This window comes from Heloderma suspectum, chromosome 2 (assembly GCF_057233095.1).
Source record: "Heloderma suspectum isolate Gila_16-S chromosome 2, 16-S_ref, whole genome shotgun sequence".
NCBI classification, from domain to species: Eukaryota; Metazoa; Chordata; class Lepidosauria; order Squamata; family Helodermatidae; genus Heloderma; species Heloderma suspectum.
This window is the reverse complement of record NC_139459.1, coordinates 275,491,388-275,508,182: the sequence shown is the minus strand read 5'-3', so window position 1 is coordinate 275,508,182 and position 16,795 is coordinate 275,491,388. Positions and strand designations below refer to the sequence as shown.

At 45.1% G+C, this 16,795-nt stretch overlaps 2 protein-coding genes across 5 annotated transcripts in view; one reads left to right on the top strand and one right to left on the bottom strand.

The window, feature by feature from the left end:
- Positions 1 to 16,795, bottom strand: part of LOC146354595 (uncharacterized) — a 106,572-nt gene that overhangs the window by 32,252 nt on the left and 57,525 nt on the right. For all 4 annotated transcript variants that reach the window (XR_014788445.1, XR_014788444.1, XM_084839296.1 and 1 more), the window contains exon 3: positions 15,873 to 15,996. Coding sequence is in view for 2 of the 4 variants with exons in the window: in XM_084839296.1 (XP_084695422.1) it covers positions 15,920 to 15,996 (77 nt within the window). In the remaining 2 variants the exon portion in view is untranslated. The remainder of the gene's footprint in view (positions 1 to 15,872; positions 15,997 to 16,795) is intronic.
- The window catches only part of SPINK5 (serine peptidase inhibitor Kazal type 5), a 54,059-nt gene continuing 53,074 nt past the window's right edge, over positions 15,811 to 16,795 (top strand). Inside the window, exon 1 of the mRNA XM_084839275.1 lies at positions 15,811 to 15,925. Within this exon, the coding sequence (XP_084695401.1) occupies positions 15,874 to 15,925 (52 nt within the window). The 5' untranslated portion in view covers positions 15,811 to 15,873. The remainder of the gene's footprint in view (positions 15,926 to 16,795) is intronic.

Genomic DNA, 16,795 nt, shown 5'->3' with positions numbered 1-16,795 from the left:
CAAATCAGTCCATCCTAAAGGAAATCAACCCTGAGTGCTCATTGGAAGGACAGATAATGAAGCTGAAGCTCCAATATTTTGGCCACCTAATGCGAAGAGAAAACTCCCTGGAAAAAACCCTGATGCTGGGAAAGACTGAAGGCAAAAGGAGAAGGGGACGGCAGAGGATGAGATGGCTAGATAGCATCATGGATGCAATGAATATGAACTTGAGCACGCTCCGGGAGAGAGCGCAGGACAGGAAGGCCTGGCGTGCTATGGTCCATGGGGTCACGAAGAGTCGGACACGACTGAACGACTGAACAACATAAAGATATAGCAACTTCAGCAAAGGAGATCGTTTCCTTGTTGTGGTGCTGGAGCTTGAGCACCTCAATGACATCATGAGCTAAACCGTGAAGGGACACCCAAGACGGGAAGGTCATGGCAGAGAGGTCAGACTAAATACGATCCCTGGGGAAGGAAATGGCAACCCACCCCAGTATTCTTTCCATGAAAACTAAATGGATCAGTACAACCAGAGATATGTCGGTATACCATCGGAAGATGGGACTCCCAGGTCGGAAGATGGTCAAAATGCTACAGGGAGGAACAGAGGATAAGTTAAACTAGCCCCAGATGTGATGATGCAGCTAGCTCAAAGCTGAAAGGACGGCTAGCAGCCGGTGGTGCTGGTGGTGAACGACGAATCCAATGTTCTAAAGATCAACACACCATGGGAACCTGGAATGTAAGATCTATGAGCCAGGGCAAATTGGATGTGGTTATTGGGGAGATGTCAAGATTAAATATAGACATTCTGGGTGTCAGTGAACAGAAATGGACAAGACCTGGAGCTGATTGTAGTTCAGATCATGAACTTCTTATTGCACAATTTAGAATCAGACTAAAGAGAACAGGGAAGACCCACAGATCAGTTAGATATGAGCTCACTAATATTCCTCATGAATATGCAGTGGAGGTGAAGAATAGATTTAAGGGACTAGATTTAGTAGATAGGGTCCTAGAAGAACTATGGACAGAAGTTCACAACATTGTTCAGGAGGCGGCAACAAAAAACATCCCAAAGAAAAAGAAAACCAAGAAAGCAAGATGGCTGTCTGCTGAAACACTGGAAGCAGCCCAAGAAAGAAGGAAAGCAAAAGGTAACAGTGATAGGGGGAGATATGCCCAATTAAATGCAAAATTCCAGAGGTTAGCCAGAAGAGATAAGGAATTATTTTTCAACAAGCAATGTGCAGAAGCGGACGAAGATAATAGAATAGGAAGGACAAGAGACCTCTTCCAGAAAATTAGAAACATCGGAGGTAAATTCCAGGCAAAAATGGGTATGATCAAAAACAAAGATGGCAAGGACCGAACAGAAGCAGAAGAGATCAAGAAAAGGTGGCAAGAATATACGGAAGATCTGTATAGGAAGGATAATAATATCGGGGATAGATTTGATGGTGTGGTCAGTGTTTTTTCCCTTCCCAAAAAAGGGAAGCACCAAAGAATGTTCAAACTATCCAACAGTGGAACGTATTTCACATGCCAGTAAGGGAATGCTCAAGATCTTGCAAGGTAGACTCCAGCAATTCATGGAACGAGAATTGCCAGATGTACAAGCTGGGTTTAGAAAAGGCAGAGGAACTAGAAACCAAATTGCCAATATCCGCTGGATAATGGAGAAAGCCAGGGAGTTTCAGAAAAAACATCTATTTCTGTTTTATTGACTATTCTAAAGCCTTTGACTGTGTGGATCATAACAAATTGTGGCAAGTTCTTGGTGGTATGGGGATACCAAGTCATCTTGTCTGCCTTCTGAGGAATCTGTATAACGACCAAGTAGCAACGGTAAGAACAGACGACGGAACAACGGACTGGTTTAAGACTAGGAAAGGAGTATGGCAGGGTTGTATACTCTCACCCTACCTATTCAACCTGGACGCAGAACACATCATGCGATGTGCTGGGCTTGATGAAGCCAAGGCTGGAGTTAAAATGCTGGAAGAAACATTAACAATCTCAGATATGCAGATGATACCACTTTGATGGCTGAAAGCGAGGAGGAGCTGAGGAACCTCATGACGAAGGTGAAAGAAGAAAGTGCAAAAGCTGGGTTGCAGTTCAACCTCAAAAAAACTAGGGATGGCAGAGAATTTCTCCCCGAATCTTCGGGGGGCAGAGCGCCAACGCATTCGGCCCCCCGAAATCGGCGGTGAAATTCTCCGCCCCCCCCCCCGGGATGGGACTTACCTTTGGCGAATGTCCCTCCCGGCGGCGGGTCCCGGTGGCGGTTCGTCGGCCTTTCGTCGGGGGTGGGGGCAGCAGCCGGTCTTCCGACCAGCTGCCGCTGCCACCATTACAAAGTGAAGTGTAAAAAAAAAAAAAACACCCCATGATAGGCTACGTAACGATTAACGTAGCCTATCACGGCTAGATTTCCAAAGTCCGCTGAGATAGGCTACGTGAATCGTTACGTAACCTATCACGGGTGACTTTGAAAAAAAAAAGCATGTATGCAAATGGCGGTGGCCTATGGGTGCCGCCATTTGCGTTCCTTATTTGGTCCTGGTAGTCTACGTAAAGATTTACGTAGACTACGGCGTAATCTTTAAGTACACTACCGGGACCAAATAAGGAACGCAAATGGCGGCGCCCATAGGGCGCCGCCATTTGCATACACGCTTTTTTTTTTCAAAGTCACCCGTGATAGGCTACGTAACGATTTACGTAGCCTATCACGGCTGACTTTGGAAATCTAGCTATGATAGGCTACGTTAATCGTTACGTAGCCTATCACGGGTTGTTGTTTTTTTTACTTTTTGTTTCGCGGCCGGGGACACGGGGCGCTTCTCCCCGGCCTGAATTTCGGCTGGGCAAGACGGGACGCCTCCCCCCCTCGCCTGAACTTCGGGGAGAGAAGCAAAGCGCCTCCCCCCCACCGCGAAGCACCCCTGTGAAAAGGTAAGTGACTTTCGTACATCCCTAAAAAAAACCAAGATTATGGCAACCAGCTTGATTGATAACTGGCAAATAGAGGGAGAAAACGTGGAGGCGGTGACAGACTTTGTCTTTCTAGGCGCAAAGATTACTGCAGACGCTGACTGCAGCCAGGAAATCAGAAGACGTTTACTTCTTGGGAGGAGAGCAATGACAAATCTTGATAAAATAGTTAAGAGCAGAGACATCACACTGACAACAAAGGTCAGCATAGTTAAAGCAATGGTATTCCCCGTTGTAACCTATGGCTGCAAGAGCTGGACCATAAGGAAGGATGAGAGAAGGAAAATAGATGCTTTTGAACTGTGGTGCTGGAGGAAATCCCTTCATGGATCACTGCCTAGTTGTGGCAAAGGGGCTTGCGTAACTCAGTGAAGCCATAAGCTATGCCGTGCAGGGCCACCCAAGATGGACAGGTCATGGCAGAGAGTTCTGACAAAATATGGTCCACTGGAGAAGGAAATGGCAACCCACTCCAGTATTCTTGCCAAGAAAACCCCATGGAGCGTATCACAAGGCTAAAAGAGATGACGCCGGAAGATGAGCCCCTCAGGTCGGAAGGTGTCCAATATACTACTGGGGAAGAGCAGAGGGTATTTCCAAGTAGCGCCAGAAAGAGTGAAGCGGCTGGGCCAAAGCCGAAAGGACACTCAGCTGTGGATGTGTCTGGTGGTGAAAAGAAAATCCGATGCTGTAAAGAACAATATTGTTTAGGAACCTGGAATGTCAGATCAATGAATCAAGGTAAGCTGGAGGTGGTCAAACATGAGATGGCAAGATTGAACATCGACATCTTGGGAATCAGTGAACTAAAATGGACAGGCATGGGCGAATTTAATTCAGGTGACCATCATATCTACTACTGTGGGCAAGAATCCCTTAGAAGAAATGGAGTAGCACTCATAGTCAACAAAAGGGTGGGAAAAGCAGTACTGGGGTACAATCTCAAAAACGATAGAATGATCTCAGTACGAATCCAATGCAAACCATTCAACATCACAGTAATTCAAGTCTATGCCCCAACCACTGATGCCGAAGAAGCTGAGGTTGATCGGTTCTATGAAGACCTACAACACCTTCTAGAACTAACACCAAAAAATGATATCCTCTTCATCATAGGGGATTGGAATGCTAAAGTAGGAAGTCAAGAAATCACCGGGATAACAGGCAGGCATGGCCTTGGTGTACAAAATGAAGCAGGACAAAAGCTAATAGAGTTTTGCCAAGAGAACACGCTGGAAAAGGTCAGTTTACATTCCAATTCCAAAGAAGGGCAACGCCAAAGAGTGTTCAAACTACCATACAATTGCGCTCATTTCACATGCCAGCAAGGTGATGCTCAAAATCCTACAAGCTAGGCTTCAGCAGTATGCGAACTGAGAACTACCGGAAGTACAAGCTGGGTTTCGAAGAGGCAGAGGAACTAGAGATCAAATCGCCAACATTCGCTGCATCATGGAGAAAGCAAGAGAATTCCAGAAAAACGTCTATTTCTGCTTCACTGACTATGCTAAAACCTTTGATTGTGTGGATCACAACAAACTGTGGCAAATTCTGAAAGAGATGGGGGTACCAGACCACCTTACCTGTCTCCTGAGAAACCTGTACGAAGGTCAAGAAGCAACAGTAAGAACCAGACATGGAACAACCGATTGGTTCAAAATTGGGAAAGGAGTACGACAAGGCTGCATATAGTCATCCTGCTTATTTAACTTATATGCAGAGTACATCATGGGAAATGCCGGGTTGGATGAATCAGAGGTCGGAATTAAGATTGCCAGGAGAATTATCAACAACCTCCGATATGCAGACGATACCACCCTAATGGCAGAAAGCAAAGAGGATCTCAAGAGCTTCTTGTTGAGGGTGAAAGAGGAGAGTGCAAAAGCTGGTTTGAAACTCAACATTAAAAAACCGAAGATCATGGCATCTGGCCCCATCACTTCCTGGCATATAGAAGGGGAAGAAATGGAAGCAGTGACAGATTTTACTTTCTTGGGCTCCAAGATCACCGCAGACGGTGACCGTAGCCATGAAATTAAAAGACGCTTACTCCTTGGGAGGAAAGCTATGGCAAACCTAGACAGCATACTAAGAAGCAGAGACATCACCTTGCCGACAAAGGTCCGTCTAATCAAAGCTATGGTTTTCCCAGTAGTTACGTATGGCTGTGAGAGCTGGACTATAAGGAAGGCTGAGCGCCGAAGAATTGATGCCTTCGAACTGTGGTGCTGGAGAAGACTCTTACGAGTCCCCTGGACTGCAAGGAGGTCAAATCAGTCAATCCTAAAGGAAATCAACCCTGAGTGCTCATTGGAAGGACAGATAGTGAAGTTGAAGCTCAAATATTTTGGCCACCTAATGCGAAGAGAAAACTCTCTGGAAAAGACCCTGATGCTGGGAAAGACTGAAGGCAAAAGGAGAAGGGGATGGCAGAGGATGAGATGGCTAGATAGCATCACGGATGCAATGAATATGAACTTGAGCACGCTCCGGGAGAGAGCGCAGGACAGGAAGGCCTGGCGTACTATGGTCCATAGGGTCACGAAGAGTCGGACACGACTGAACGACTGAACAACAACAACAAGCTGGAAGAAAATTCTGAGAGTGCCTTCAACTACAAGAAGATCAAACCAGTCCATACTCCAGGAAATCAAGCCAGACTGCTCACTTGAGGGAATGATATTAAAGGCAAAACTGAAGCACTTTGGCCACATAATGAGAAGACAGGGTACCCTGGAGAAGATGCTGATGCTAGGGAAAGTGGAAGGTGAAAGGAAGAGGGGCCGACCAAGGGCAAGATGGATGGATGATATTCTGGAGGTGACGGACTTGACCTTGGGGGAGCTGGGGGTGGCGACGGCCGACAGGAAGCTCTGGCATGGGCTGGTCCATGAAGTCATGAAGAGTTGAAAGTGACTGACCGAATAAACAACAACATAAAGATATGTAATTGCAACATAGCCTTTCCTGAAATTCTGATAGTGAAACTTGTATCTGACATCAGCCGGAAATTATAGAAAATCAATGTCTCCTCTTTAGGAAGGAATGCTATAATGTTTTCCTTTAATTTCCCCATATCTGAGTCCTAATAAATTGCTGTGGAAACAGAGGAAATATTTTCTGTCATGCTGCCTTCAGAACCCTTTCCCAACCCCAAATTCCTTCCCAGCAACTGACTCATGCTATGAAAAATATTATGGAAGATGATGCATAAGCACACCATCTGAAACATGGTTGCCAGCCACAAACAATATGCATTGTATTAAAATTAATGTGCATATGAGTATTCCAGTGTCATTCCTTCCCTCCCTTCATTATTAGGTTGGAAGGGGGGTTGCACAATGGTCTGTCTTTGCACTTGTTAGCAAATGAAGCAGTTAAAACTCCACCCCCAAAATTCATGATTTCAATTTTATCACAATTATATAGGTGAAATGCTAGTTAAACATAGTCAATAGGCACTTAGGTTTAATTCAGTTATAGTGTATTCCTATGCATGTCTACTCAGAAGAAAGTCCCATGGTACTCAATGGGGCTTACTCCTAGGAAAGTGTACATAAGATTGCAGGCTTAAGTCTTTTAGCTATAATCTCTGTTCTTCTCTCCTCCTTCACTTCTCCCTCTCTCATCAAAACAGGAAGGTTCTTCACAGCATAAAGAGAGATGAGATTGGTCCACCCAGATTACCTAAAATAGTGCCATATAGCTCATTTGCTTATTCTGGTGCTGGAAGCAGGCCACATACTACTCTTACTGTTATGGCATCTATGTGCAAGACATGACAGTGACATAAATGAAAGTCAGATTCCTTCCTTTGACCAGTGGTAGGAGAGGTCAACCAAAGGAAGGGAAAGGAGGGAGGGAGGGGGGAGAGAGGCTATAGCTCAGTGGTAGAGCACATGCTTTCCATGCAGAAGGTACCAGGTTCAATTCCCAGCATCTCCAGTCAGGACAGGGAAAACTCCTGCTTGAAACCCTGGAGAGCTGCTGCCAATCAGCGTCGAGAGAATACTGGGTTAGATAGACCAGTGTTCTGACTCAGTATAAGGCAGCTTCCTATGTTCTTAATAGGGCAAGATATGGATTCAGTTCGGTGGCACATACTTAAGCTTAATTTCAATAAAGTATAAGGCAGGGGTTACGCAAAAACGTTCACAGAAGAGGTGGGTTCTAGGGGTGTACGAAACCCCACTTACCTTGCTCCGCTGGGGTCCGTGGGGGGGGGAGGCGATCCGTTCCTCCCCCCGCCCCGGAATCCTCCCTGGCCAGCTCTGCTCTGCGTCGTGTCTGCGGAGCCACCGGCCAGGCCGATCTGCAGCCGGGCTGCTGCAGACGCAAATGGCATCCTCCGTAGGGGACACCATTTCCGTCGCTGCTGTAGCCGTGATAGGCTACGTAAATATTTACGTAGCCTACCACGGCTAAAGCGGGGATGCAAATGGCGTCCCCTACACAGGACGCCATTCGCGGCCACACACTGGAGCAGCAGCCAGCAGTGGCTGGATCCAGACTGCCGGAAGCAGGTAGGATCTAGTCCATGGGGACTTCCCGGGGTGGCAGGGGGGATTGCTCCATTCTGCCACGGACTCGGGGGGGGGGAGATTCTAGAGAATCCGGCCTCACTGGAGTCCGTGGTGGAATTCTCCAATATCCCTAGTGGGTTCTGAGGAGGGATTTGCAGGAACAAATTGGAATACCCTGTGCTGAACAGTACACTGGTGCTAATGTGCTGCAAGGCACTTTTTCATAGTGATGTCATTTTGAAGGTTATTGAGACAAGGTATGTTCAGGGAATGGACAAAATGAGGAATAAACATACCAGGGAATATGAAGAACTATATTCTTCCATTATGTGTGTGTGTGTGTGTGTGTGTGTGTGTGGAATCTCCCTCAATCCAGCTGTTCCCTGGAAAAAAAAAACCCATTCACCCAAGGGTCTTCTGAGATAACTAACAGGAGGTTTGATAATGAGCTGGATGTGGAAATACAAAGCTGAGCTGGGGGCAAGTGGGGTGCTGACATGTGTAGGAGTAAGTCACATTGAACTCAGTAAGACTTACTTCTGAGTAGACATGCACAGAGTTGGTTCTCCTCTCCGCTCAGCTTTGTATTTCCACATCCAGTTAGTTCTTCATATTCCCTGGTTCTTCAAATATTCTTCAAATTCTTCATTTTGTCCATTCCCTGAGCATGTGCAGAGTGTGCTTTTTATTCAAACAAAGAGAAGGTTGCTGATCTTTCCCTTCATGCTGCATTTGTACAAGTGAAGTGTGACTGCTTCAGAAAGAACTTTCCATTATCCTGTCTCTTTTTCTTCATGAGTTTCATAACAGAAGTATGGTGTAGTGGTTAGAGTCCAGCCCAAAGTCACCCAGTGAGATAACTAACAGGTTTGATCATGAGCTGGATGTGGAAATACAAAGCTGAGCTGGGGGCAAGTGGGGTGCTGACATGTGTAGCAGAAAGTCGCATTGAACTCAATAAGACTTACTTCTGAGTAGACACGCACAGACTTGGTTCTCCTCTCCATTTTAGCCTCACAACGTCAACAACAATGCTGGATGTGGAAATATAAAGCTTAGCAGGGAGAATAAGACCTCGTGCAGGGCTCCCGGCATGGTCATTTTAAAAGGTTTTTTCTTTCTTTAAAACAGTGTTGCTTTAAACAAAGAGTGCATCGCTCAGGCACACCTAGGACAGCCTTCTTTTGGGAAGCCCCTAGGAGGAGGAAGTGTTTTGGCAGAAAGTAAATGGAGACGGAGGATTTCAATTGAAAAAGAACACCCACAAACAAGGCAGTGAGCACAATTCATGTTTTTTTAAAAAAAACTTACGTATTTATTATCGAAATATACTACCTTGCGTTTTTATTTATGAAAGTTTCGCAACTCTGTGAGGATGACCAAAAAAAAGCTCTAGGCTCTAGAGATGTACGAAAGTGACTTACCTTTTCGCGGATTCTGTTCATGGTGTGGGGGGGAGGCGTTCTGTCCCTCCCCCCGGAATCCTCGACAGGGGGAGGCGATCCGGTCCTCCCCCCCGGAATCCTCGACGGCCGGCTGTGCTCCGCAGCAGCTCCGTGGAGCAGCCGGCCAGGCCCAGGCCACGGCCGTCCACAGCTGGATTTCCAGCCGCGGAGGGCTCTGGGTAACAACAACAACAAAAACACATACGCAAATGGTGGCGGCTACGGCTGCCGCCATTTGCATTCCTTATTTTTCGCCGTCTTAGTCTACGTCAATATTTACGTAGACTAAGACAAAGAAAAGAAAGGGGAACGCAAATAGCGTAGTGGGCGCTATTTGCGTTCCCCTTTCTTTGTCTTAGTCTACGTAAATATTGACGTAGACTAAGACGGCGAAAAATAAGGAACGCAAATGGCGGCGGCCGTAGCCGCCATTTGCGTACACGTTTGTGTTTTTTTTAAACCCAGACGTGATAGGCTACGTAAGTTTTTATGTAGCCTAAAACATCTGGGTAAAAAAAAAAAAAGCGTATGCAAATGGCGGCGGCTACAGCCGCCGCCATTTGCATTCCTTATTTTTCTTCATCTTAGTCTACGTAAATATTTACGTAGACTAAGACGAAGAAAAATAAGGAACACAAATGGCGGTGCCTGTAGCCGCCGCCATTTGCGTACGCTTTCCCCCCCTTACCCAGAGCCCTCCGTGGCCGGAAATCCGGCTGCAGACGGCCCTGGCCTGGGCCTGGCCAGCTGCTCCGTGGAGCCGCCGCGGAGCACAGCCGGCTTTCGAGGATTCCAGGGGGGAGGACCGGATCGCCTCCCCCCCTGGCGAGGATTCTGGGGGGAGGGACGGAGCACCTCCCCCCCCAGTGGAACCTGGCGGAGCCAGGTAAGCGGGGTTTCGTACACCCCTATGTTTAGCCTATTTATCCTTGAGAAAAGAAGCCTGAGGGGAGATATGATAGCGCTCTTCAAGGACTTGAAAGGTTGTCACAGAGAGGAAGGCCAGCATTTCTTCTCCATCATCAATCATCCCAGAATGCAGGACATGGAATAATGGGCTCAAGCTACATCAGGAAAAACTTCCTGACTGTTAGAGCAATATGACAACGGAACCAGCTTCCTAGGGAGGTAGTGGGCTCTCCCACACTGGAGGCATTCAAGATGAGGCTGGACAGCCATCTGTCAGGGATGCTCTGACTTGGATTCCTGCATTGAGCAGGGGGTTGGACCCAATGGTCTTAAAGGCCCCTCTCAACCCTACTATTCTATGATTCTATGTTTCTATCCAAAGGAGATCACAAAGAACAGAAATAGGTTCTCAGGATGCGAGATAGAATTTATTATAAGAAGCCCAATGCATTTCGGCCTTTTTACTTATTTTAGGCCTTCTTCAGGGGGCTGTAACATAAATGATAATAAAATGTACAAATAGGAAAACACATAGTCAAAACATTACTGCAATATGAATTGCCATAGGGGCTAATACATGCATATCATTATTTTTAAAACCATAGAAAACCTTCTTTACTATTAAAAATAACATAAACATACATACTAAAGAAAAAAGTCTGCAGAATTTTTTCAGCAAAAGATTGTCTCGTGTCAATCTACTGGTGCCCAGGGAAAAAAATATTTCTCAAATCTTATCTTATACTCTTTTGTCCATTTTTTTTTCTTATGTCACGTGTTTCCATGCTGATGCAAGCTGACCAAGGTCTGAAAGCTGCACTGTGGTGTGATAGCTAGGGAGTGTGTGTAAATCACCCACAGGTCATAAGAGTGGTAAGAATTCAAGGTCTTCATTTGGACCACATGGAGAGAGAGTATTCAGTCTCACAATCCACTCAGCTTCTCTGCTCAACAGGTATTTCTCCTCCTTGATGTCAAGCTTATCCAGGGCCCAGAATTTTAGACCTGTGAGAGAATGTTGTTGCTCTGCGTAGTGGCTTGCAAATGGGGCACCTGTTCTCTTGTTCTTAATGTTTGCACAGGCGTTCCCCTCAGAGCGCAGGCTCTGAGGTCTGTACTTGAAAACCGAAAAATCCTATGGCCATCTAGCGGCCATAGGATTGCACCCTAAATAACTTGATAAATACAATAAATGATAAATGGACCAAATGTTGAGACATGCTACTACAGGAGCTATGGACAGATTTTCTGACTAGCCTTCTTCCAAAATGGTAAAACATGTCCCCCATTTCTAAATAATAGTCCAAATCATCATGTTTAGAACTTCTAATTTCCAAGCTTGGACAGCAAAAAAGAAAAGAGCACAACGAGCATTACTGGTAGAAGATATTCAGAAACAATGCTGTCAGTACAGGTACATGAAAGATAAGCAGGTGTCACCCAGAACATAACTTGGTTGTCTTTCTCCATCTTTAAAATATGAATAATACTTTGAGAGATCTGATATGGATTCATTAGGGCTTTAAAGCCAGGAAGCCTTAATTACTATTATTATCTTCATTGTCATCATCTGAATGTATTTAAACTGAGCCTTTAGACATTTGCCCTTCTCTATTCTCCTCTTGATCCACATTTTCCCCAAATGAAATCAGCAATTCAAGAATCCTACTTGTAGCAAACTCAGCGTGTAATGAGCAGGGCACATTTATGAAGAAAGCTGGAATGAGGTATGAGCTACAAACCTATCCTCAAGTTATGCCAACTGGATAAAGATAGGTAAGATTGCTTACTACTAAATTATTTATTTATTTATTTCCTTCCTTCCTTCCTTCCTTCCTTTTCTATATTGCCCATTAGCCAAAATCCATTGTACTAGTGGAATAAAACTTAGTTCCAAACTAAGAAGGGGAATAGAACAGGAACAGGATAGCCATGCAGGATTCTCTCCAGCGAGACAAGTTGTTCAGACTAGGGATGTTGCAACAGAACCAAATGAGTTTGGATTTTTATGAATCCGACCTGCAGATTCCATAGCGGACCAGGATTCAACCTGTTGGGTGGATTCTGCAGACTCACAGATCATTTTTATAATCTTTGGGAATTTTGTGCAAATTTAGTCATAGAAAAATATGCAAAAATAAAAAGAACTGGCTGAAAATGTATATTTCCTCCCATAGGCTAAAGCATGAAAATGCGCATTTTGGGGGGATTTCCACGTTTGGGGTGGATTTGCATAGTTTTGCAAGTGCATATTTGCATTCATGCAAATGCAAATTTGCACAAATTCAGAAATTAAAAATTCCTATTTCGGTGATGAGCAGGTGACAGAACAAAAGTCACCTGGCAATCCATGAAACACAGAGGGAACAGATTTTACACACTCTGTCCATCCCTAGTTCAGACTGAAAATCAGAACATAAGAACATAACATCAGAAGAACTCTGCTGGATCAGACCAAGGGTCCATCTAGCCCAGCATTCTGTTCACACAGTTCTCACAGTGGCCAGCCAGCTGTCGGCCAGGAACCCCCAAGCAGGACATGAGCACAACAGCACCCTCCCACCCATGTTCCCCAGCAACTGATGTACATAGGCTCACTGCCTCTGGTACTGGAGGTGGCACAGAGCCATCAGGACTGACAGCCATTAATTTGGCAGAGCCCGATTGGTCCTTTGTGGAGCCAGATTGGTCAGCGTACGAATGCTACATCGTACTGCAGCCTGTGTGGTGGTGCCCTTGAGGGATACCATTCATTCTGCAAGACTTTTGGCAGAAATGCAGCCCTGGTGGTGCACGAAGTAAGAGAGCTCCAGTTTGAGCAGGGGATGTCAGTGGCTCCAGTTTTGGTGGGGCAGAGATTCTCTTCTGGGTTTTAGTTACAACCAGCCAGAAGTCTAAAGGAGCTATCCAAGGTGCTGAGCCCTATCCCCAAAATGGGACCAGGACCTTGGATAGCTCCTTTGGACTGCCGGCTGGTAGTAACTAAAACCCAGAATGGGATCTCTACCCCACCAAAACTTGAGCCACCAGCCCCCCTGAGTTTGAGACTCAGTCCCTAGAGCCTTACATTGTGCCAGCATGACTCAAACAACTGTGGGACAACACTAATACAAGGGGCAGAATGGGTGGAGCTGGGAAAATGGTGGGAGAGGTGTAGGGGTTATTTGGGATCCTATGCTGTAAAGTAACTGGGGGAGTGTCTGGAACTCAGGCTCCAGCTTGTTGCTTCCTGCACTTCAACTGCACACCTGGCAGATTGAGCTCTGCATTTTCAAGTTCCCATCTAGACTTCTATGTCAGCTCAGCCTGCCAGACTAGTCCATCAGCTGACCCCAAGGGCCAAACCCTGTCCTTCAGGGCCTAGACTCAGAGCTTGGTCCTCAGTCCCAAGAACTCACCCCTGGACCGAGGACACTGTCTGACTACATTTCTGCTCGCTTTACTCAGTTGCTGCTTCTGGAACTAACCCCCACCTGTCTTTTCTCCCCCTCTTCACCTGCTTCTGGCTCAGTTGGTTTGACGGTCAGCTGTACATCCCCTCCTCCATTCTTGGAAGCCAGCCACTTTCATTAGTAAACATCCAGCACTCCACTCATTCCTAGTGCTGATCAAACCATTATGACATATACTTACGGTTGCCAGATTGCAAACCTAGAGAACCATTTCATCTTTAAAGCTGCTGACACAGCTGGTGAGCTATAGGGTAGGAAGCAGTACTTGGGCAGGGCACCAGTGCTGAGAGGCAGCCAAGAGGGTGGGCACCCTCTATGACTTACTAGTGGGAGATTCGAGGATGCTTTGTCAGCACCATGCAGGTACACAGCTGTCAAATGGCCAGAAGTGACCTGCATGACCCTGTGACAACACCTGAAAATAGTTGGGGAAAAATAATTGTCTGGGTTGCCAATCTGGCAACTTTACCCTCCCCAGTCTCCAACTAGCTTGCTTTAGGCTTTTTAGGTAATAGTTACTGTCATCTGAAACCATAATTTGGAGCAGGCTGAGTAGAACTTTCTAGAACGTTTCAGCAGGCTTTAAGGGAGCAGAAGGCCTGGACATGCTGGTATTATTCTAAAACCACCTCTCCACATATTTGCAGGAATATCATGGGTCTAATGTCCTAGCTACATATGGTCAGCTCAAACTACTTTGCTACCTTAGGTGAAAATGCTGCCTAGGTTTGCTGTTCCCTCTGCACATTTTGGTGTATGTGGGTGAGGTATAATGTTCCCTTGCCAAAAATGTTCCTTGACTGCAGCCCCTTTGCTCAGTGTGATAAGTGAATGGAATGAGGGAAAGGGATGCAATTCAATAAATCCTAACCAATTACCTTCTTCGTGCATGAAGCCTTGTTAGGAGGGAAAGAAGAAGAGAGGAATAATTGTGGAGAGATGACACTAGGGATGGGGGAAGATTTCATCTGGTCTGCATTTTTAGCAAACCATCCCAATTTGCATTTCCTAGACTAATAAATTGGATCAGAACACAACTATCATTTGGATTGGGCACTTCTCCAAATTTTGCTATGAGGTCCTTGGAACAAAAATTGCATACAAAAATATGTATAATAGGGCAAGTTACATACAAAATGTGTACATTAGGGCAAGTCACATACAAAATGTGTATATTGGGGAAAATTGTCTACAAAAATAAGTGTGAACTTTCATGCAGTTAAAAAAAGAATCTGATGCAAAAATTGGACAAAACAGACTTAATACACGTGAAACTGACAGACCTTGGGCACTGAGTCCAAAACAACCATTGGAAAGGTATGAAGCTGCAAAAATGTGCGCAAGTGTGATTAAATAAATGAAAACACCCCTCTGTGCCTCTGTAACTGCGCAGCTGCGAAGGGACGGGGGGAGTAAAGGGGTGTCACAGAGTGACGCAAGCACTACGCATGCCTACAACACGCCCACTGCAAAATGTGAAGTTGGTTTGGGGAAGAGACAGATGGCTCACTACCGCAGGAAACCCGCAGCAAATGAAAAACATCGCAGCAAAATGCCTCCTTGGAAATCCACATTTTCTGGGAGAACACCACAGATGGCTGCAAAGTGGCGACTGTGTCATCTATCCCGAGGGACCTTGACTTGCAGCCGCCCCAGAGTAAAAGGCTCATGTAGATGGGGATGAGGGAGTTCAGTCACTTCTGAAGTCTCTGCAATGAACCACCAATCTTGCTCTCCGATGCTTGGAGGGTGGAGGAAACACCTAAAAATTGCCATGTAATTTTGCAGATCTCCACTTGGAGTTATTTTAATGCTTGAATGTATAAAGTGTGTCCAAGGGGGCAAAGTCATAGAAAGAACACCAGAACATATTCTTGGTTATAGTTTTGGGCTGTCATCAGTACCAGGATTAACAGAACTCTGTGGTGAATTGATCTGTAAGGTCTGAGAAATGTTCTCATGGTACTGAAGCCATCGCTGTTAAATAGAGGGCTCCCAGCTAGGACCTTAACATAGCTTGATTTCCATCAGTGCTGAGCTATTCAGAAATCATCACATCTTGCTGTCTCTGTTTGAACTGGCTTATTAAAGCATAAGACCCTGTAGCCATTGAAGTGCAGGCTAGTAATACTGTATTTCTTATTACTGTAAGTATTTTATGCCTCTCTTCAGTTACAGTCTCAGAGTGGTTTACACAACAATCTTTGACTTGAATGTACTCTTTGGATGGAGTGTCCCACAGCCAGGATGCTCTGCTTGTGATGAAAATTAGGGTGACCTATTGGTAAATGCCTCATTTTGTCAAAATCCAGGGTGTGGCTCCCAGCTTGTCCCATCCTGATGGAAGTTATGTTGATGGAATCATTAGAATTCAAATCAGCCCTCATCAGACTGGTTTTCGTAGCTAATGATGGCTGCTCTGAAGGTTATGTCATAAGGTAGGTGGAGAAACTAGCCTCCTACAAATATTTATACAATCAGAGCTCCTTCTGTGAGGCTTCTTGGGAGCAATGATCTAACAGAATCAAAGCACGCTTCCCCAGCAATATCCTTACCATGACGGTGACAGGTTTATTTGTGATCCTGGCACTTTTCAGCCACTTTAAAGGTAGGTTGCATTTCTTATATAGCCAATACAGGTCCATGTGATGGATATCTCGAAGGGATCAGCACCGAGTTCTTCAAAGAAATTAAGTTATTACCACATTGGAGAAGGAGCTTGTTTGGAAAATAAAAACTACCTTGAACTTTTGCATGTGAAAATGGTAAAGCTTTATTGTTTTGGTGAAAACAATTATTTTCATTTTTTTTTTTACTTTTTGAGAGAGAGAGAGAGAGAGAGAGAGAGAACAAGAACGATTTTAATGGACCTTTTGATGAAACAGCATTTGTCTGTCAAAACAAGACTGAATTTTGTATCATGTTTTGTATCACATTGAAGTGCTTAAACTCTTTAAACAGTATTCACGTTGGATAGGAATGAAAATCAATATGGGGATGAGTCTGGAAGTCACTAGAATATTTGTATTGACATGCATATGGATCTCATACCCATTTTTTTGTGGGTTAATGTAAGGAGATAAAAAGAAAGCATAAGCCTGCCAAGCATGGCTGAACAGAGATTATTGTTATGGTGTGTATAGAAAGGTAATCATATGAGTTAATCCATTATCAGAAAATGTAGAGGATCCTGTATTTGTAAGGAGATGAACTAGATGAGTCTAGAAGCCTTTTCAACTATTTGATTTTTTGTGTTTGTCCTGGTGTCTATCATAGATGCTGCCTTTCCAAGTGGTTATTACCTAACTAATTTGTCTAAGGCATTGCAGAAGTAGTGGTTGTAAGCAGCAGGATATGACAGAGTACCACTGAAGAGGTGAAATGGTAATCCCAGGACCTCAGATGAATATCCCAGGGACTAGGATTGTTCATGTTTGAAATCCAAGGGTTCTCTGTTTTCTGAGGATCACAGATCTGA